The following is a 21,691-nucleotide window of genomic DNA, read 5'->3' as shown; positions in this document are numbered from 1 at the left end:
AAAGAATTTCAAATACCTCAAGTTCGAGTTAAATAAACCCTAACTCTTTATTTTTAGATTTGATTGTATTTATTAGGATGTATGCTACTTAAATTAACTTTTTTTTTTATTAATAGTAGATATAGGTTTATTTATTGTAATTTTTTTTAATAGGAGTACATAAAAAGTACATAATATATAAGGTGTAATAACTTGTTATCTAATTTTTTTTTATCAACGATAGATATAAGTTTATTTGTTATATATATACTTTCAATGCGACTAGGTTGTCTAAGTATCCCTGAATCCTATGTCTCTGGTGCATTTTGTTTCAGCAGGGTTCCAATTCTTTCGGTAGATCTCCCTCAAAGAATCGCTCATATCATTTTCCTTCCTCTTGAACAACCTAACAAAATGAATTAAATCTACGGTGAAAATGGGAATTTTGGACTTTATGATTTTAAACTTCTGCTTATAAGAAGTAATTCTATATATTTAAATATTTTTGTTAATTAAATATAATTAAATTAGTGTAATATTAATAAAAATGAATTAATAGGTAAATTATAAATATTATTATTTCAAGTTTTATTATTTAATTTGATTAAACTTATTTCATAAAAAATTTGAATGTGTATTAATATTATTCGTCAAAATATTATCATATTTTGTGTTTATTTTAGTATATAATTATTTTCTTCTTATTTTACTGTATGTGGTAAGATTTTTGTATATCATATTTTTCTAATTTTGACATTATACTTATTTATAAAAAACCTAAAATGTTTAAAGTAATTTTCACATAAATATTCAAGATAAAATATTAATACATGTTTTATATATATTTGATTCAACTAAATATTTGGTTTAGTTAAATCTAAATAATATAAAATAAAAGGAAAAAACGATAAAAATTGTTTGTAAAAAGAATTATTTGAATATCTTTTTATTGAATTTAATTAGATGACACCTGCCCTGTTAATATTCAAATTTATATATTCATGTAAAAATAATTCTAAACATTTTTATGTGAATTTTTAACGTAGCTATACCAAATATGATAATTAAAAATTAATGGCCTGATTTTTATTGTTCCCTATAACAGCTAATAATGTATATACATTATATTATGTTTGTTTTTAGGTTTTGGTTTTTGATTGTGCAAATATGCCCAACCTTGATTCTTAATTAATTTCTATTTATGTGTATATAATAGATGTTGTGTGGAGAGCACCCGAAAATTCTATAACTTTGTTGTCTCTTAAACATAGTTGTAAGAACCGGACCGGTAATCGAACCGGTCAGGTCACTGGTTCACTGGTTTATTGGTTCAACCGATAAACCGCTAGTTGAACCGATAAAACCGGTTTCACATAAATAAAAAATATAAAATACTAAAAATAGTCATAAAATTAATAAATTCAAAATACATATCGTTAGTTCTTCACCAACATTTTAAAAACAACCAAGTTTCAAAGTCTAAATATAACTAATACAAAGATAAACATGAAAGTAGTTAGTACTAGTACATTAGTATCTTAATTAAACACAATATGGATAACAATTCATAAACTAAATCCAAGGAGTGATTTCAAAGTCGGCAAGTTGCTCTTCATCTGACAAATGTGGAGCTACATCCTGATTGGTTTCATTTTGATTTGCATTTTCCACAGAATTATTAGCTCCATCTTCATCCCGATCATCTTCCAAATCCAATTGATCTAGCATTATAGATAATGTTTCACAAATCAAGATAAAAAATAATATAAAACATGTTATAAGGCATACAAAAATCATAGTTGATCAAAATTCATAAATAAATAAAAGCATACCTAAATCATCTAAAGGTGATTGAAGAGACATATTTGCAAGATCATTTCGTAAAGCATCAATTTCTTCAGGAGTTAAAAATGGTGGTGAATCTTCCAGTATCCATTCCGAATGATCCTCAAATGCATCAAGACAAATTGGATCATAAACTTGGTTTCTCATTTGGTTCCTATGTTATCAATATATTTCGTTACTCATGTGATGATTAAGATTTTAAAATAATGCTTTCAACTTAAAACAATAAAAAAAGTACCTTTGTTGTAACCTTAAGTTGTAATGAACATAAACAAGATCATTAAGTTTTTGATGCTCTAACCGATTCCTCTTCTTTGAGTGAATGTGTTCAAAAATACTCCAGTTACGCTCACAACCTGAAGAGCTACAAGTCTGGCTTAAAACACGAATAGCCAACTTTTGCAAATTTGGGGCTCCACAACCATAAGATTCCCACCATTGATCTTAACATAAAAAAACAGATAAATAATTTATCACAATCATAATATCACATAATTAATACATCACAATAGTAAAAGACCAAATTTATGAAGAAATTTCACCTGGCATAACAGTGGTTCGTTCACGTATTGCAGAGGGTCTTCCAAAATCTTTCTCAGCATTCTTAAAGATCCTCTTCTCACTTGTCAGCTTAGAATTCAGTACAGGATCATCATAAGCATATTTCTCAATGACATCCAACAAGCCAGAAATCGTTTCTTTGTGCTTTTCAAATTCTCCAGCATTAAATCGAAAAGCTGGATAACTGGATTTAACCAATAACCAGCGGCATGAAGATTTTTCTTAAGTTGTGCATCCCAACGGGTATCCAAAATCTTCAAATAAGGATCAACAACCTTCTTTCTTTTCTGAAACCTCTTCACCATTTCTTCTCTAGCCTTATAAATAGCTTGATAAAGAAAACCCATGGCAGGTCTGTCTTCACTATCCACAATACGTAAAACACGAACAAGTGGCTCAGTAAGCTTAACAATATCAGTGCATTGACTCCAAAATTTAGAATCCAAGACTTGATCCACGAATTTCTTAGCTTTGGCTTCTTTGGAGTAAGCCGAGCTTGTAAATTCTCTAGAAGTCACCATAGCTCTCAAAGGATCCTTTTGAGCTAAAATACTTTGCAAAGCAATGAAATTAGTAGCAAACCGAGTTGGAGCTGGACGAAGTATTTCCCGCCCACCTGTAAACTTTCTCATCAAGAACAGTGGATAGCAATGATTATAGATATACTTAGTGATCAGTGAAGCTTGTGACACAGTTTGACTCACTTCTTGCAACTTCCCAATATCTTGAAACATCAGATTAACACAATGAGCTGCACAAGGGGACCAATATAATTTAGGAAACTCAGCCTCCAACAACCTTCCCGCAGCAACATAGTTTGCAGCATTGTCCGTTACAATATGCACAACATTTTCAGGACCAACAAACAATACAACATCCCTAAACAACTTAAACAAATTTTCAGCAGTTTTTGAGATATTAGAAGCATCAACCGACTTTAGAAAAACAGTTCCTTTAGGACAATAAACTAAAAAATTAATCAAAGTACGCCTACAACGATCAGTCCATCCATCGGCCATAATAGTGCATCCAGTTTGCTTCCAAATCTCACGATAACCATCAATCATTTTCCTCACATCCTCAACTAATTTACTCAACAAATACCCACGGACTCTTGGATAACTTGGCCCTTTATACCCTGCACCCATGCTTGCAATAGCATCAATCATTGGCTGATAGTAAGCTGAATTAACCGCATTAAATGGAACAGAGGCATCCACCATCCATTTCGCAATAGCAATATCACACTTCTCCACAATTTCTTTGCTTTGAAGAACGCTTTTGATACTTGGTTGAGCTCCGGGTGTTGTTGCCGGTGGAAAATAGGATTGTAAACCTTTGACTTGTTTTCCTTTTCTAGAGTTAGGTGTTGGAACCCTGGATTTTTGTTGTTGTTGCATCTCATTACGTTCGATCTCGTCAAATTCTCTTTCAACATCATCACAAGCATTATAACTTTCGGCATATTGTTCTTGAGTTTTTCTTTTCTTGCTTCGAAGCTCTTCAATACTTTCATGGAATTGGTGTCTCACTGCAGCTGGCACCTTTCGACAAGACTCAACATCTCCTCCTTTTCCAGCCAAATGAAGCTTAAACCGATGAATTCCTCCACCCCTAATAAGCTTCTCACAATATATGCATAGCAGAATTGTTTTTCCAGACTCCACAACTTGTTTACAATGACCCCATGCAGGATCGTTTTTTGCTCTATTATTGTTTTTTTGGGTTCCGATTGATGCATCAGCAGTTGATCCTTGTTCTTGCGAAGATGGTGTTTCTGATGGTGTATTCGCAGCAGACATTCTAAAAGAATATGGAGTAGCAAAACCGCAAAATTATAAAACAATAACAATCCTAAATTAGTAAATTCCCTAGTTCCTATTCCCTATTCACCAAGACAGCAACCTTAAATGCTTAAATAGTTAAATTCCCTATTCAGCAAGACAAACATATTCATATTTCATAGATTCAAATTTCAAATCAAGCATATAATTCAACAGTTTCATATTTCCAGTACAAATCAACAAAACAAGTAAACAACAAATTTACAACTTACAAGTCAGCAACGATATTCAGCTTAACAATTTCAATAAGCATATTCAACAATTTCATATTTCAAGCTTTCAAGTTTCAACAAGGATATTCAGCTTAACAATTTCAACAAGCATATTCATATTCATAACAGCAAGTCAGCAAGAAGTGTAGAAACAAAGTAAGTTTTTCACAGAACAGAGCGGGTGTAATGCATTTTTCACAGAAACAATCATTAAACTTCTAGCGCAGAACAGAGCAGAAGCATATTACAGAAATATTACAGAAATATTACAGAACAGAGCAGATTAGCAGAAGCATATTACAGAACAATCAACTGGAGCTTACCTGTTTCACAGAGTCACAGAGCAGAAGGGTGAGGCAACGGCGAGTTCGACCGGAAAAGCAACGGCGACTGGGCGAGGGCGACGGCGCTGGAACGGCGACTTCGACTGGGCGAGGGCGACGGCGCTGGAACGGCGACTGCGACTGGGCGAGGGCGACGGCGCTGGAACGGCGAGTTCGACTGGGCGAGGGCGACGGCGATGGAACGGCGACTTCGACTGGGCGGCAACGGCGACTTCGCGGCAACGGCGAGTTCGCGGGTGGCGCCGTCGCGGGTCTGTATCTGTCTCTGTCTCTGTCCTGTTCCTACTCCCTTGGTTGAGTTGGTTCCTTCAGAGTTCAGACCGGCGCCCGGCGGTGAGACGACGAGGATGACGGCGGGCGGCTGGGGGCTGGGGGCTGGGTGAGTGAGGTGAGGGACTGAGGGGGGCTTAGGCGCCGTTAGGGTTGGGGCCTTGGGGGGAAAAGGGGAAAGTGAAAACTGAAAACTGGGGTGGGGGGCTTAGGCGCCGTAGGACTTTTCTTTTTTTTTTTTTTTTTTTTTTTTTAAAATAAACCAAAACGACGTCGTTTTGGAAAAGAAAAAAAAATAAAAAAAAAACATTTCCGAACCGGTCGGTTAACCAGAAACCGCCGGTTTTCCGGTTTTTATCAAAACCGGCCGGTTCAACCCGGTTCGAAACGGCTCTCTTCCTTATCCGGTTACAGCACTCAACCGGACCGGTTTTTAAGAGTACTTGTTTGTCAACATCATATATATTCTCATATATAATAATGATATATTTTTTTTTAATAGATGTTATAAAGTTTATAGCTAGTTAATTTTTGTCTTGGTGCATGAGTAGTAGTATACAGTAATAAGCACTAATAGATGCTGAGTTTAATTGACTAAAAGGAGGCCACTCAGATAAACATGCCTAAAACGTCTTTTTTTAAAGATGTCTTTATGTTGTGTTTTAATTGGTTTTGGTATAATTTATTCGGTGTTCCTCATCACATATTATTAAATTCCTCAAAAGATTTTCTTTCCAAAAACAATAAAAAACATTTAATTTGGACTAAAACAAAAAAGGTAATAGATTAACTATTAGATTTTTTTTAAAAGATTATTTACATAAAAAAATATATCACATTCATCAATATATATATATATATATATATATATATAAAAGCTCTTAAAAAATTTTATAAATAAAAAAATAATTAATTTTTATTCGTATAATATATAAAATAATTACTATATTATTATTATATTATAGATTAAAATTTACTAATTTAAATTTTGTTTTTATTTTTAATATAAGCATTAGAAATAAATAATTTTTTTATAACAAGATATATTGTAATAAAATATATATAATATTAATTAGTTTTTAAAAAATTCTGAAAAGATGATTTTTTCTAATAAAGTATTATTAAAAAATTAACATTATAAAAACTAATTTCAACCAATATGATATAATATGATATAATAGGTTATTAAATATATTTAATACAAAACACATTGAATATAAATTTTTATTGAGTTTAAATTTTAAATAATTTTTAATTAAATTTCAAATATTTTTATTTTAAAGAGTTAGAATATTTTAATATCATTTTTTTCGTATCTTTTTAATTGAGTCTTTGATTTTTTAAATTATAAACCTTATTTATAATTAAGAGTAATGTTTTAACACCACCAATTAGTCACACATATAAAAATACAAGAACAATTCTATTGTCATAATTATAATCTAACTTTATAAGCAATACAATACAATGAAACTATATATAAGTAATATAACTAAATTTTATCTACTTCTATAGTCACATTTCATAAATAATATAATTAAATTATATTTATGTTTATACTTAAAATATGAATAAAAATACAAAAAAGTATCAAGATGGTTAATTTTTTTCATTCATAATTTTTTATTATTTTTGTTGTGAAAAATTTAATTATTTTAATAATTAATTATTTTTTAAAAAAAGATAATTGAATAACACAAAAAAGTCTTATTAAGAGTAATTTATTTATATATGATTAAAAAATAATTGAATAATTATATACGGTAAAAAATTAATATTATTAAAAAATAAAAATAAAATTTATTTTAAAATTAAAAATAAAGTTTATTTAAAAATAAAATTAAAAATCATGGTTTTTTTCTTTTTTCCAAAATTTATCTACGAGTAATTCTATAAATATTTTATGATGAATAAAAATATTAAACTCATACTAAAATTTATTCTAATAAAAATTATTTTTATTCTACTAAACGTTAAATAAATTATTGAAAAGAATTTTGTTTCCTCTATTAGAGAAGAATGATAAACTTCCATACTTCTATTATGTTATGGCAATAATTTGGCCTGTTATTTTTTAATGTACATAATAATAATAATAATAATAATAATAATAATAATAATAATAATAATAATAATAATAATAATAAACAAGTATATCACAGTAAAAAAGAAAGCACGTCACCAAATAATTTATCATCCGAATTATATATGAATCAAATTGATAATATGAGAGCTAACACTACAAAAATCGACAACAAAGTTAGAGACTTACAAAACCTTTCTTAAGGTCATAGAAAAAAAAACGTTTATATTTGTGTGATATACAAAGCAATTATCATATTATTATTATTATTATTATTATTATTATTATTATTATATATGAGCAAAAAAAGTCCAACCGTATGTTTTAAAGTAAATTTTTTTTAATATTTGATTAAATGTTCTTGTATTTAGTACTTTTTTTTGCACTTCCTCTTAGTTAAAAATATAATCATTATAATTTTTTAGTTATTATTGCTAGGGGTGTTTACAGATGGGATATGGCTGAAATTTCGATCCAATCCACACTAAACTCATTAGATCAAATTCGATATTCGCACTTTTTATGTTTGGATCAGATATCAAATATATCCATAAAATAAAAAATATAAAAAAATTTATTTTTATAAAAAAAAGTCAATAATTTTTTTTGTTTACTTTTTTAAACATATTTATTTCTATCTGATTAGAGTGTGGATCTGATTCGATCCAATCCGATCATCTTACAGATCAGATCATATTCTCAAATTACAGATCAGATACGGATAAATACTATGGATTTATATGGATATGATCTAATTTAAACATATTTATTTCTATCTGATTAGAGTGTGGATCCGATTCGATCCAATCCGATCATCTTACAGATCAGATCATATTCTCAAATTACAGATCATATACGGATAAATACTATGGATTTATATGGATATGATCTAATTTATGAACACCCCTAACTATTACTATAGGTTCATTGTTGCAAAAGAATGTTTCTTTTATTATAAACTATTATTAGATTTTAATTACCATTAAAACAACTGAATTGTCAACTTAATTACCATTATTATATCCATAGTTGTAAAAACCGATAAGGAATAAAATCGGTGTGAACTGGTAAGAACCGGTGCAAACCGGTCTAACCAAACCGGTCTCGAACCAAGAACCTTGGAGCAAAAGTAACCTCTACTTGCCACTTAGCCATTGCACTTCTAAGTACTATATTTGACAAATACTAATTATATAGTATACATAAATATCTAATTTAATTTAATTTTTATTTTTTCTATTTTTAAAATTAATTATATTTTAATTATATACCATTATTAATATAAATATAAATTTCACTAAAAATTTATTAATTTACTTGATCTATTTTATTGCTAGTATTGTGATTAAGGTTATTTGTTTTGATGTTAGTGTTAAAATCTACTGATATTATAGTTAGATGATAGGCTTTGTGAATTAATTATTTTTTTATTGTGTCAAAATAAGACATTATTGTAGTATTAAAATTTTATAATTTTTTTTATATTAGTTATTTTTAGAAGTTGAGACTTGATTCTTCATAAAATGTTAGTGAAGATATGTATTTCAAATTTTAATTTTAAATTTTTAACTATTTTATATTTTATATTTACGTGGGACCAGTTTTATCGGTTCAACCAGTGATTTATCAGTTGAACCAATAAATTAGTGAACCAATAGCTTGATCGGTTCGATCACTGGTTCAGTTCTAACAATTATATTTCAATCTAATTTCAAAAATTTCGATTTACTCAATTTAATAGTTATGACTCACAATTGGTTCCTAATCAAGCAACAACAAATTATGTCTCCCAATTGGTTCCTAATCAGTTCTAACAATTATGTCTCCCAACTTAATAGTTATGACTCACATTGGTTCCTAATCTTATTTTTGTCACTGTCTCACAAAATCGTTAACGACATGCTAAAATGGACTAACGACTACTACATTATACATTCTAGCGACTATTTGATGTGACAATTGAAATTTTTTTACCTTATTTTTTATTTTCAACTAAACACTTAAAACCCTAATATGAGTCACGGATACCTAAGTTAAAAAATCAAACTAAGTAAATTGAAACTTTAAAAATCAGATTAAAGCTCGAATATAACTTCAAAACAGAACTTTAACTTATGTAGTGATTAATTTAAATGAAAATCAAATAAATCAAAATTCAACATAATTTTTATCAATGTTTTTAAATTCGAAATTTCTATACCAAAATTAACTAGGATTTTTCTTTAAATTAAAAATTTAATGAAATAGTGACTTTAATTATCTTAATCAATGTCCTAATTAATTACTTTTATGTCTTAAAAAAACCGTATATGAAAAGAAAATAATTAATTTGTCTATTTTAATAAATAGTTATTTTACTAAAATGAGAAACTATTTTTTTAAAATTTTTAAGAACTAATTAATATTATATATATTTTGTTACACTACATTTAATTATAAAAAATTTATTTATTTCTAATACTTATATTAAAAATAAAAAAAATTAAATTAGTGAATCTTAATCTATAATATAATAATAATATAGTAATTATTTTATATATTGTACGAATATAAATTAATTATTTTTTTTATTTATAAAAATTTTTAAACGCTTGAGCTTGTTTTATATATATATATATATATATATATATATATATTTATGAATGTGATATATTTTTTATGTAAATAATCTTTTAAAAAAATCTAATAATTAATCTATTACTTTTTTTGTTTTAGTCCAAATTAAATATTTTTTAGTATTTTTGGAAAGAAAATCTTTTGAGAAATTTAATAATATGTGATGAGGAACACCGAATAAATTATACAGAAACCAATTAAAACACAATATGAAAACATCTTTAAAAAAAGACGTTTTAGGCGTGTTTATCTGAGTGGCCTCTTTGACTAAAAATGTTTTACCACATGTTTTAAATCAAATGAAGTTATTATTATTATATATAAATGTAACATGCAAATGTATGTTTCTCTAGCTCTAATTCAAGAAAAGAAGAAGTCATTTCGTAGAAACATAACAAAGCATTTCCAATTTCCAAAGATTCTGTTCTGCTTTGGAGTCTTCCACCGTTGATTAATGTTTATTACCATACTTGTAAGTTAAGAGAATATATATAGATGTATTTTCCGGATTCTAGAGACTATTATTGCGCTTAATAATCATAATCATTATTTTCTTGATTATTATCCAATATAGAGAATTTTGACCAAATATAAGGCACAGAGACTACTAAAACATTTATGTAGACGAAACATAATTGTTTAGAATTTCAAGCACAAATTTTCTAATCTCCTTATTATTAGACGTTTTTATTATTTATTTTAGTAGCTTTTAGAAAATGATACAATTTGATGAACAGTGATATTATATCTGCTAGTTGGTAAAAAAGTGTCTCTCTATCTATATTTTTCATAAGCAAACAAATTTTTCCATATATTTTTTTTATATGTTAGTCTCAAATATAATACTCAATGGCAACTTTATAGCTATGAAAATTGGAGAAATTTTTAAGTGCTGAGAGAGTAAATTAAATGAGTGTTTTTATTATGATAAATTAACTGTTTTTCACATTAATATTATAAATTTATTATTATATTTTTTAATACAAATTTTAAAATATTAATAAAATAAAAAATTAGAGCATCTGTGGGAAGACCAAGAATTAGAGCCACATCTTCAAGAGTCACGGCACATTCACCAATGGGAAGGTGAAACGTATGTGTGTCTGGGTGCCAACGTTCGATTAGAGCATTTACCAATGCTTTCTGACACTGCACTATCCCAATCTGAGATACATGATAGAAACCGGTAAGTCGTAAATGCTTCTCCACCCTATCGTTGTACCGATCCGGAGGAACTGGATGGTTATATGTCAACATTCTTAATTTCTACAAAAAATATAACAAATTATTAGTAAGATAATTAACAATTACTAACTTATCATCATCAATAATAAAAAATATTAGTAATCAGTATATGCCATCATTCATATTCTAACAACGGTAACAATTAACTTACTAATAATGATGACTACAATTAAAAAAATTTAAATATTCTCATAATAAAAAATCTAACGTGCCTTAATAAAAATAATCCTACTAATCATTCAGTACTAACAATTTCTCACAATAATAATAACATTTAACTTCATCCATAACAGTTATAATTAATTTTTTAAAAAATATTTAAAAATGATTAACGTTCTTTAAACATAATTATACTAAAAATTAATAAAAAATTAAAAACAAAATTATATTCTTTACTAAAAGACCTTATCATTCTGTTTACTTTTTTATATTCGAAAACTAACAAGAATAATAATAATAATGAATTTTCTAATAATAATATTTATAATTAAAAACCTGTAAAAAAAATTTTAGAATAATCTAACAAATATTGAAAAATAGTAATAATTATCATTCTATTTATATTCTTAAATTGCATTTCTAACAACAATCTTAATAATTAAATTTTTAACAATAATAATTAATTATAAATATAAAAAATTTATAAAATTTTAAAAATAAAAAAAAAACTTACATAATCAGAATCACTGAGATAATGAATAATATGAAGCTCAGATCGATCAACATCTTTAATTTTATATTTTTTTGGCATGATTATTTCTCATCTACCATGCAAAGCTCCACGCAGATACAGAGAGAAAGGAAGAAGAATGTCAAGTTGAGAGTGAAATGTGAGAGTGAATTGTAATCGGATGGTGAGAGAGGGTTGAAGGGTATTTGTTTGGTTTCAGGGCACCATTTCGGGGAGCAACAACAGCGCGACGCGTGTGCAGGGTTCCTTAACTCGGACCATGCGATTGGTGCAATGCAAATCGGAGGGTCCGTGAACTGTATGGAACTCAGAGGATCCGAGTTCTAATCTCCCCTGAACCAAAAACTTGTGAAGCAACGTTTTTCAAAGAGTCCGTGTTGTGCTGAGAATTCGGAGGATCCGAATTGTTTCTCCTCTGACACCACAAACTTGTGAAACACTTCCCACCCTTATATTAGAATCCTACACTATATGTGCATCCATATGCAAATTAAAAAGCGGACTGCAGAAGCCTGATTTTGACTTTGGAAAGAAAGAAAGAGTGCTGTGACCCAACTAACTAAACGGTTGTTAGTAGTTTTTCTCTGTCCATGTCCGAAAAAAAACACAGTTGCAAGATTTGGGCCACACGAAAATTTCGGGTCGGTGTCGGAAGCCCATTAAAAACTAAAACCCTGCAACTTCACCTCTCTGCTCACTACTCACTACTCACTCTCTCTCCTAAAACCCTCGCCTCTCTGTTCTTCCCCCTTCTTCTTTTAGGGCTTCTCCCTCTCGTCACTCACAAGTCAAAATCCTCATCAAGCTCCAATGGCTACTATTGCTCTCAGGAATTCAAGTTCTAGGCGAATCTTCCCATTTTCTTCTCAAATCTACTCTTCTTGTTGCAGACCCTTCCCCCCTCTCTCTGAATCCCCTTTTTCAAATGACAACTTCTCTCCTTCTTCTTCTTCTTATTCTTCTTCCAATCCTTGGTGGAGATCCATGGCCACCTTCACCAGAACGTAAGTTTTAATACTTCAATTTCACCTCTCATGGTGTTCCCAACATTGTGCTTGGTTTCTAACTTAATGCTTTATGAAAGGAAAAATTAGATTTTTACTTGTGAAAGTAGAGTTATGGTGTGATTTGAACTTCGATGAATGGGTTCTTGGATTTGTTTGGATAGTATGTGATTCTGTGATTGTAAAGAGCCTTTTGGTTACTTCATGTCAGAAGTCTCAAATAGTTGCCTTTTACATTTCCTCTTATTGCTCTGAGGTTTCTTTTGCTGACAGAAAACCCCATGTTAATGTTGGAACTATTGGGCACGTTGATCATGGGAAGACTACACTCACCGCAGCAATTACCAAGGTTTCAGTTCCATCTTACTCTACATTTTCATTATCATCATGCTGTTCATCTTACTCAAGTTTTGTCTAGCTAGTCCTTTTCCATTCCCACGATGCTATAGTAATTTAAATTTGAAAAAAAAAGGATTATCTTATGGAGTTATTTCGTCTTACCTTTGATCAGGTTTTAGCCGATGAAGGAAAAGCTAAGGCTATAGCCTTTGATGAAATTGATAAGGCTCCTGAAGAGAAGAAGAGAGGAATTACAATTGCAACGGTTGGGACATAACGTTGTTCATTTTGGCAGGCCATTGTGGCCATGCAGTGAATTTAGTTCATTTTACAATTCCTGCCCTTATGATATGTACTTGCTCAATGTTTAAATTTTCAGGCACACGTTGAGTATGAGACTGCTAAACGACACTATGCACATGTTGACTGCCCTGGACATGCTGATTATGTCAAAGTAAGCTTAAAACGTTTGCTTAATGGAAAAATGTTAATTATAATTAGTATTGCCCAACAGAAATTGCGCAACTAAGTTGTAAAAGAGTGATTGAGTTGTTACCTAGGATTGTTCCACACTTCTACTAGTATGACAAGGTGGTGGAATGAGATGATTCTTATTTATTTATTTAAGTGTGGATCACAAGATAATTTTTATCCTGACTTGATTTTAATGCATAAGTTATGCTTCTGCAATTTTGTGCATGTGGGACTATGCACATATATAACAACTAGCCATCGTGCAGAATATGATTACAGGAGCTGCACAAATGGATGGTGGAATACTTGTTGTATCTGCTCCTGATGGACCAATGCCCCAAACCAAGGAGCACATTCTTCTTGCTCGCCAAGTAGGTACCCTACTGAAGTGGTTTGTACATAATCCAAGTAAACTTTTAGCTACTGAGTTACCTTCTGCCATATTAATATCTTGACATGATATGTGCAGGTCGGTGTGCCTTCTCTGGTGTGCTTTTTGAATAAAGTTGATGCTGTCGATGATCCAGAGTTGTTAGAACTTGTAGAAATGGAGCTCCGGGGTAGGGTGATTTTCTAGGATTTTGCCTTATTTGTAAATAGTATGCGTGCATAGATTTCTGTTTTCCATGTCTTCGAACGTTTGCTTATGTTAATTATGAATCTGGCAGAGCTTCTAAGCTTCTACAAGTTCCCTGGAGATGAAATCCCCATCATCAGAGGCTCAGCATTGTCTGCTTTACAGGGTACAAATGACGAAATTGGAAGAAAGGCCATTCTAAAATTAATGGATGCTGTAGATGAATACATTCCTGACCCAGTTCGCCAACTTGACAAGCCTTTCCTTATGCCCATTGAAGATGTTTTTTCAATTCAGGTATATGGGAATGAACTTAAAGTTCCTATGGATTTTTTAAGCCGAATAAATTGAATATGGGAAGAACATGTAATAATATTCTTTCAATATTTGATTCTTTGGTATTTTAGTCATGGCTAGTTTAACCTTCTTGTTGGTGGAACACTTTTTGCATATCTCTTTTTTCAATTGGAATATTGGATATGATAGTTAAGGGGTTAATGTTCAAATTGGTCCTTGAAAGATTATAGATGAGTTAATTTGGTTCCTAAAAGATTCAATGCTTCAATTTGATCTTTGAAAGATACTAATGTGAGTCAGGTTGATCCTTTGATTAACTTGCTGCTGACTTGTCACTGTTAAGTGTCATGTGGCACGTTAAGAACGTAATACATGGCAAGCTTTACGTTACATGTCAATAGTTATTAGTGACACATCAACAAGAAGTTAATGAACAAACCGAGTATGCTTGTGGATATCTTTGAGAGTACAAATTAGAATCTTTGAAGGACCAAATTGATTTATGTGTGATCTTTTAGGAACCATTTTGAGCACTAACCCGATAGGCCGATAGTTAAATGTTGATTCTTTGTCCCCCCCCCCCCCCCCCCCTTTTTTTTTTTAATCAGTGTCAAAATTTACTTATACATTTTTTATCAATGCTGTTTAGTGCTCATGAAAATCTTCTTTGGTTTGCTCTTGAACATTTGAAAGTCACATTGTGATTTAAGCTATGATTTCCAGAATGTTACTTCAGCTTCCTTATAATTTATTTTTTCATGAAGGGACGAGGAACAGTTGCCACCGGCCGTGTTGAGCAAGGAATCATAAAAGTTGGTGATGAAGTGGAGGTTTTGGGTCTAATGCAGGTATGTTTACCGAGGCTTTTCCTGGGTTTTGACATTCTTTTAATTCTAATGCATTCCTTTTTGTTAAAACGACAATTGCTGAATTTTTGTCTTAATATTCTTTATTTGCAAATTTAGTGATGTAATGGTTTTTTCTTAGATGGCCCTATGTAGTGGTGGGTCCTAAAACTGAGTTTTTCTGTTCAGGGTGGCCCTCTTAAAACAACAGTTACTGGAGTTGAGATGTTCAAGAAGATTTTAGACCAAGGACAGGTTAGTGATTTGCATATTTATCCACAATGACTTCTCACATGGCATTTGTGAAACCAATGTGTCTTTTTATATTTTCATAGGCTGGTGACAATGTTGGTCTTCTTCTTCGAGGTCTGAAGCGTGAGGACATTCAACGTGGTCAGGTTAGTTGCAATTATCAAACTTTTCCCTTTCTTAGTGCTTGTGTATGCAACGTGAAACCCCACATTCAACCACATATCTGACAATGTATTTGTATTAAAAAAAAGGTTATTGCCAAGCCTGGTTCTGTAAAAACATACAAAAAGTTTGAGGCGGAGATATATGTACTCACAAAAGATGAGGGTGGGAGACATACTGCTTTCTTCTCTAACTACAGACCTCAGTTTTACTTGAGAACTGCTGATGTCACTGGAAAAGTAGAATTGCCCGGAAATGTTAAGATGGTTATGCCTGGAGACAACGTGACTGCTGTGTTCGAATTGATTTCAGCTGTTCCACTTGAACAAGGTCAGTAAAACTGTAGCTCAAGAGGAATTTATCATCGCAACCTGTTCCTGTTGCTACCTAACCACATTATCCACATGCTATACAATGTTATCCTTGCCTTTTCTTTTACTTTAGCCTTTGTAGCTCGTTTATTTCCCCATTGAATAATCTAGTGTATTTTATGGTGGGAGCGTTAAAACTTTGCTTTGCCAATTGCTGTTTGTTTTTTCAGGACAAAGATTTGCTTTGAGAGAAGGAGGCAGAACAGTTGGTGCAGGTGTGGTGTCAAAAGTACTGACTTAATATGCATGCCGTTCTTCAATTCTTCAAAAAGGGTTGGAAGCCCTGAGACTTGACTATTATCTTCAAATTACGACGACGTCGCAATGAATTAAAATATTTAGCAGTTGTTTTGGATGAAATTGAGTAAATTTTAGAGAAGCTCACCTTAATTGTTCATTTTTGTAGTTTAAATTTTGTCAACGTTCTCTTGGTTGCTGCAGACTGCTCCTGCTTCATTAAAAATAATTTGTGAATCATTTCTCTCTCTTTTACAATAATGCTCATTAGTAACAGATTTTGTTTACAAAACTGGATGAATATATTGATGTCCTATATTTTGGTTAATTGACTAAATTCATCATAAACTAAGAAAGTATAGCTTTCACTTGTGCCATCATTCTCAATTTGTAAGTGGTGGTTTGCATAATACAGCACAAAAATAATCTGTTAGCATATATTTTAGCATCATTTTATGTTAATCATTTTTGTTAGACAATACCGTTGAATTTTAATTCGTCATACTCCAAGTCAAATTTTGTGCCTTTTAAGTCATTCCATTACAAGACGTGCTCCTTTTTGTATGAAAATTTGAGAATTGATATACCAGAAGGAGTAACAATATAACACAAGTAGATTCAAAGACTTGATTTTAATTGGCTGTGCAAACTAGCATTTATCAAACATGGTTCTATTAACACTGATTACGTTCCAAAATTGTATGTTACATATAACATCAACAATAACAACTAAGTGTTCATATACATTGTTCCTTGAAGATCTCTTGCTAGAACTAACTTAAAAATCGAGCTAAGGCTTTAGCTTATTAGCTTCAACCTTCACAGCTAGGCATAAACATCAAACCAGAAATATACATAACTGCATTAGCCACCTAGCTTTGGCAGTAAAACTTGTCCAAACTACTCTTCATGTATCTGGCAATGGTAGTCGGTCAATTCAAGCAAGCCTCAGCACTGCAACCGCTAGCAATGCTGCGGCGCTCCAGTAGATTCCCTGTATGCTCTTGTCCAGTTTCTGAAACATGTCCTCTTCTTTTGATCCTGACTTCCCTGCATTCTTGCTAATGCTGACTACTGTAGCCCTTAGCTTATTTACTGCCCAAGAAAGCCAAACCAATGCAAATCCAAACACTGTATTGAACATCTTAGATGCAGAAATGGGGATCCTTCCACATGCAAGCTCACACATAACAGATAGCAGGACAGCGAGGCCGGTCCCAGCAATACCAGCAGAGAATTGTGTCAGCAGCTCGGAAAGCTCAGGGCCAGATTTCTTCAAAGAGAGCATTGCTGTTTGCCGGCGTTGCTTCTTGTCTACCATCAATGACAGAAGGCTCTCGCATGCATGCATGCCGTTCCTCTTGTAGAGATCCCTCTCGGTGCTAAGCTTCTTTTTCTTTTTCTGAGATGGCTTCATTTTGACTTTCTCAGGACTGCTAAGCAAAAGACAACCATTAAATGTAAATATTTCTTCATCAACAATTCACCATATGGCTAAATCATAAGTTGAAGAACCTTAGAAATTATTTAATCATTGTGTGAAACATACTTCTGTTTTCTTGAGTTAACTTTTAATAGTCAAACTATCTCAGTAGTTTAAATTTAAATGCTAAACTTCCAAGGTTGGACGATAGAGATTGATGGTTTGCCTATTGGAAAAAATCAAACCCCTTCCAAAGTCAGAAAACAGGTGCTAGGAAAAGTATATTTTACATACCTCTTTAATGGAGCAGTTAAGGCAGACTCAATCTTCAAGGAGAATTGGCCCCTGTCAATAATATTGAATATCAGCAAAAGTCAGCTTATCAGTATGAAACTAGCAATGATAGGCCATCAAATCCAGAGATTGAACATAAAGTAAAGAAATTGGTTTAAACTAATTAGTATTCATTATCGAACATGCAGTGATATGAAACACCAATACTCCATAATAAATTTATATGAGTGCTATGGATTTGATGCTAGGATTTTTATCCTTCATCATTAAGCCACACAATTTTACACATTAATGGACATAATTTTTCAACTGGTTGTAATTTATACACAATAGAGTTAACAACATTATGACTTCAACATGCAAAGACCGGTACCTATCAACATTTGAAAGGATAATATTTTAAGATTAAACAAGTTGAATTTTATACCTACTAAAGTATGGAACAAGCATAGACTTCTTTTCCCCCTTATGCGAATTTTCCAATATGTATGACTCAGCCACTGCAGCAAGAAAATCTTTCATCTCAATCGCAGAACCCATAAATGTGACTTGACCATCTGGATGAACTGTAATCTTTGAAGTAATAGCTGAATCTTGAACAAATTCCAGTAAAGGCTTTGGGATGTAGAATTCACTATTTGGCCAGAAAGGAGATGACAATCGTTGCGCTTTATCAATGCCTGGCAATTGCAATTTTGTCAAGTCCAATAACAGAGATAAATTTTCTCCATCTATGCCTTGTTCAGCAGTCCTGGACTGTAGAACCTGCAAGATCTTATCACGCTTTGTGCATTGTTCGACAATGCCAGAGCTGAGAAGTACTGGATTTGGGCAGCTCGCTGCAACCATTGACAAATGATCTTACTCAGAAGTCAGAATAATAAGATAATACTAGAAAAATTAGCAGCATAAATCATCTTTAGCATCTGAAGAGAGTACATGCATGGTTATCAACTGAATTTTTATCATCTGCAATATAGTGCAAAATACATAATAACCGAGAGAACAAACCAATCTTGTAACTCTGATATCTAATCTGTAGTTATCACTCTAATGTCTAATCTATTGATCATTGGATTTAACATCTCATTGGTAAATTGAAATAAAGATGATACACTCCATCCCTGATGGTCAATGACACATTCAATCAAATATTGGGGGTCATCAAATCACAAGAACCAATCAGAGATGTTGAAATTTGATGTGTTTACTGGACAAGTACATCAACAAATAGGACTTTAGGCATTGTGGCAAGCCAACAGTCGATTTCGCCACATAATTAGTCTATACAAAATGAGATAGAATAATAAAATAAAAGATTAAACAGCAGTGAGCAGTTGCAACACAAGGTGGGAACAAAGTCCTGCTAACACTCAAATAACTATACATCATCAAAGAAACAGCAAACGGTAAAAATGGCTGGATATATCATACGTTGGATGTCAATAAATATCGGCCTTTGAGCTGAGAACTCAACATTGATAAGCTGATTGTAATCCAGCAGCTCACTTCTAGATTTCCGTGACTCCTCATTTGGATGCGACTTAAGACAAGGATATCGATATGTGATAATGTCGGGTGCAGCTCCTAATGCAGGCAAGGATGTTTGACAAACCTACCATAAAAAGAAGATAAACAGATGAATAACTATACACAAGCACACAACTAAATGGTCATGCATATGCAATTTTCCGGAGTAATGGCATCTTAGAGTCATCCATGAAATTTCAACCCCAAATTTTTATCCCATACATCAGTTATGATTCATTATCTACAGCTGTATACAACTTCTAACACAATCATAACTACAACCAAATTTGGATGGAGGAGTTTGGAGCATAAATTTGTTTGCTTTGAGTAAACAATTGTTTAAAATCATATGAACCTAGAGAAAACTTATCATGTAGCCTCCAAATCAATCATCCAATCATTCATCATAGTAAAACTTCTTATAATTAATCAAACTTGAAATTATTTGAAATTAAAATAATTACCCTCCCACGTGTCCCTTCCATCCAAAATACCAAACATACCAAAAGAATTCATACAAAGTTTACAGAGATTTTAAAACAAAACAGCTCAAAAAATTCACAACCACCATCAAAATTTCAAAACTTGAAGAAATTCTAAGGTCATAAAATGGATGTTTACTTTGGTATTAGTGGAGGAGAAGGAAAATTCTGGGTGCAATACAAGGCCTGGAAGGTAACCATGAGAAGCCATCAAACAGAGTCTCTGAAGCATTTGGTGGTCTAAGAATCCAAAAGCTCCCTCCTTTGGTTTCTCCGTCAGAACCCCATCTGCTCTATCGCTTCCTCCACCTCAAATCTCCGGAGATTTTATGCAAGTTCGTTTTTTGGTGACATCAGACCAATCAGCTGCACAAAAATTGTATTGACCAAAATAAACAGTAATAAATAAAATAAAATAAATGAAGGCGAGAGATCCACTTATTTATTCCAGAAACTTCCAAAAACGAGAGAACCAATGGCATTGAAGAGCGTCATAATCCAAATTGGACTCAGTAAATGACAACTCTCATTACTCTTTCTCTCTGCCGCTCATTATTTATATATTTTCCTTAAGCAAAGATATAATTAAATTGGGTTAGATAAATTAAAATTGAAAGGTTGGTAAGATGAGAAGCAAGTAAAATTTTTTTCATTATTCTTCAATCAAAAGGTAATATGATACGGACTAAATTTCACTAAAGTAATGAAAATGAAATATAAAAAATAAGAATATATATAAGTTTAATAGTAATTAAATTCTCATTTTTAATTTTGCGAAAGATTTTTTTGTATAACTCATATATAATAAAATTATTTCTCTCACTTTACTAATTTTCTAGTTTTAAAAAATCTTTTTTCGAATTGATTAATAGTTAAAAGTTACAAATTTAAATGCAAAGATAAAAGCATATTTTATTAATCATTATATTTTTTCTATTAGTATTCTTTGTTTATTAATCATTATATATTTTCTCTTTTATGATTATAATTTCTATTAGTATTCATTTTTCAATAAACATGTGAGAGTAAAATAATTATAAATTAATTAATAAATATTAAAATTTTAAAGAATAATTAATTTAAAATGAAATTAAATTAAAAAGACAATTAATTTAAAATGAAAGAAGTAATTCATAATCCTATCACAACAAAATATTACATAATTCTTATTATAGATTAGGGCTTGATTTGATAACAATTTTACAAAAAAATATTTATCATTTTAAAAAATACAAGTATTTTATTTTGTATTTAGTAAATAAAAAATCATATGTTTATATTTACAAGCTTTTAAAAGTTGGATATATTTCTTAAAGATAATTGATGTTTAACAAAAAATGAAAAATCTAATATAATTTTATATATTAATAAATATTTAAAATTTATTATTATACTTAGATCTATTATAATTTATTTAAATTTTAAGAACCATTTTACTAAACATAATTATTATTACTTATACTTATTAAAAAGAATATTTATTTATGTATTCTTTTTAAAAAATTATATTTAATTTAAATTACAACATAATACTATCACTTTTAAAACACTATATTTAATAGATAACTCAAATAAATTATTTTCAAAAACTAAAAACTTTACCAAACTAACTCTAAATCCCTATATACACATTTCAACTTATTTGTATGGAAAAAAAAAATTCTTATATACTTTGATTTATATTTTTATTTTGTACCATATATGTTATTAATTT

At 30.8% G+C, this 21,691-nt stretch overlaps 2 protein-coding genes and 1 pseudogene across 3 annotated transcripts; 1 reads left to right on the top strand and 2 right to left on the bottom strand.

Moving 5' to 3' along the window:
• Positions 1 to 1,551: 1,551 nt before the first annotated feature.
• LOC148554428 (uncharacterized) lies at positions 1,552 to 4,187 on the bottom strand (annotated as a pseudogene).
• An 8,189-nt stretch (positions 4,188 to 12,376) lies between these two features.
• On the top strand, positions 12,377 to 16,576 carry LOC107645360 (GTP binding Elongation factor Tu family protein). Its single transcript, XM_016349371.3, has 12 exons — positions 12,377 to 12,694; positions 12,968 to 13,043; positions 13,206 to 13,298; positions 13,413 to 13,487; positions 13,774 to 13,878; positions 13,977 to 14,067; positions 14,176 to 14,381; positions 15,146 to 15,229; positions 15,416 to 15,481; positions 15,562 to 15,624; positions 15,730 to 15,970; positions 16,182 to 16,576. Exons 1-12 carry the CDS (start codon positions 12,501 to 12,503, stop codon positions 16,250 to 16,252), a joined length of 1,365 nt encoding a protein of 454 aa, XP_016204857.1. The 5' UTR covers positions 12,377 to 12,500; the 3' UTR covers positions 16,253 to 16,576.
• Positions 16,577 to 16,863: 287 nt separating this feature from the next.
• On the bottom strand, positions 16,864 to 20,508 carry LOC107645363 (uncharacterized). Of its 2 annotated transcripts, none has more exons than XM_016349374.3 (5): positions 20,117 to 20,508; positions 19,400 to 19,580; positions 18,393 to 18,804; positions 17,966 to 18,016; positions 16,864 to 17,681 (listed from the first exon to the last, which is right to left on the bottom strand). In XM_016349374.3, the coding sequence occupies exons 1-5, from the start codon at positions 20,207 to 20,209 to the stop codon at positions 17,186 to 17,188; spliced, it is 1,233 nt and encodes a 410-aa protein (XP_016204860.1). In that variant the 5' UTR covers positions 20,210 to 20,508; the 3' UTR covers positions 16,864 to 17,185. The 2 variants fall into 2 exon arrangements, with proteins under 2 accessions (XP_016204860.1, XP_020959384.1); XM_021103725.2 differs by having other exon boundaries at positions 16,864 to 17,684; positions 20,117 to 20,389.
• Positions 20,509 to 21,691: the final 1,183 nt, after the last annotated feature.

The sequence above is a fragment of the Arachis ipaensis genome, chromosome B6, assembly GCF_059453495.1.
Source record: "Arachis ipaensis isolate K30076 ecotype BB chromosome B6, ASM5945349v1, whole genome shotgun sequence".
Classification (NCBI taxonomy): domain Eukaryota; kingdom Viridiplantae; phylum Streptophyta; class Magnoliopsida; order Fabales; family Fabaceae; genus Arachis; species Arachis ipaensis.
This window is presented reverse-complemented; position numbering and strand designations above follow the sequence as displayed.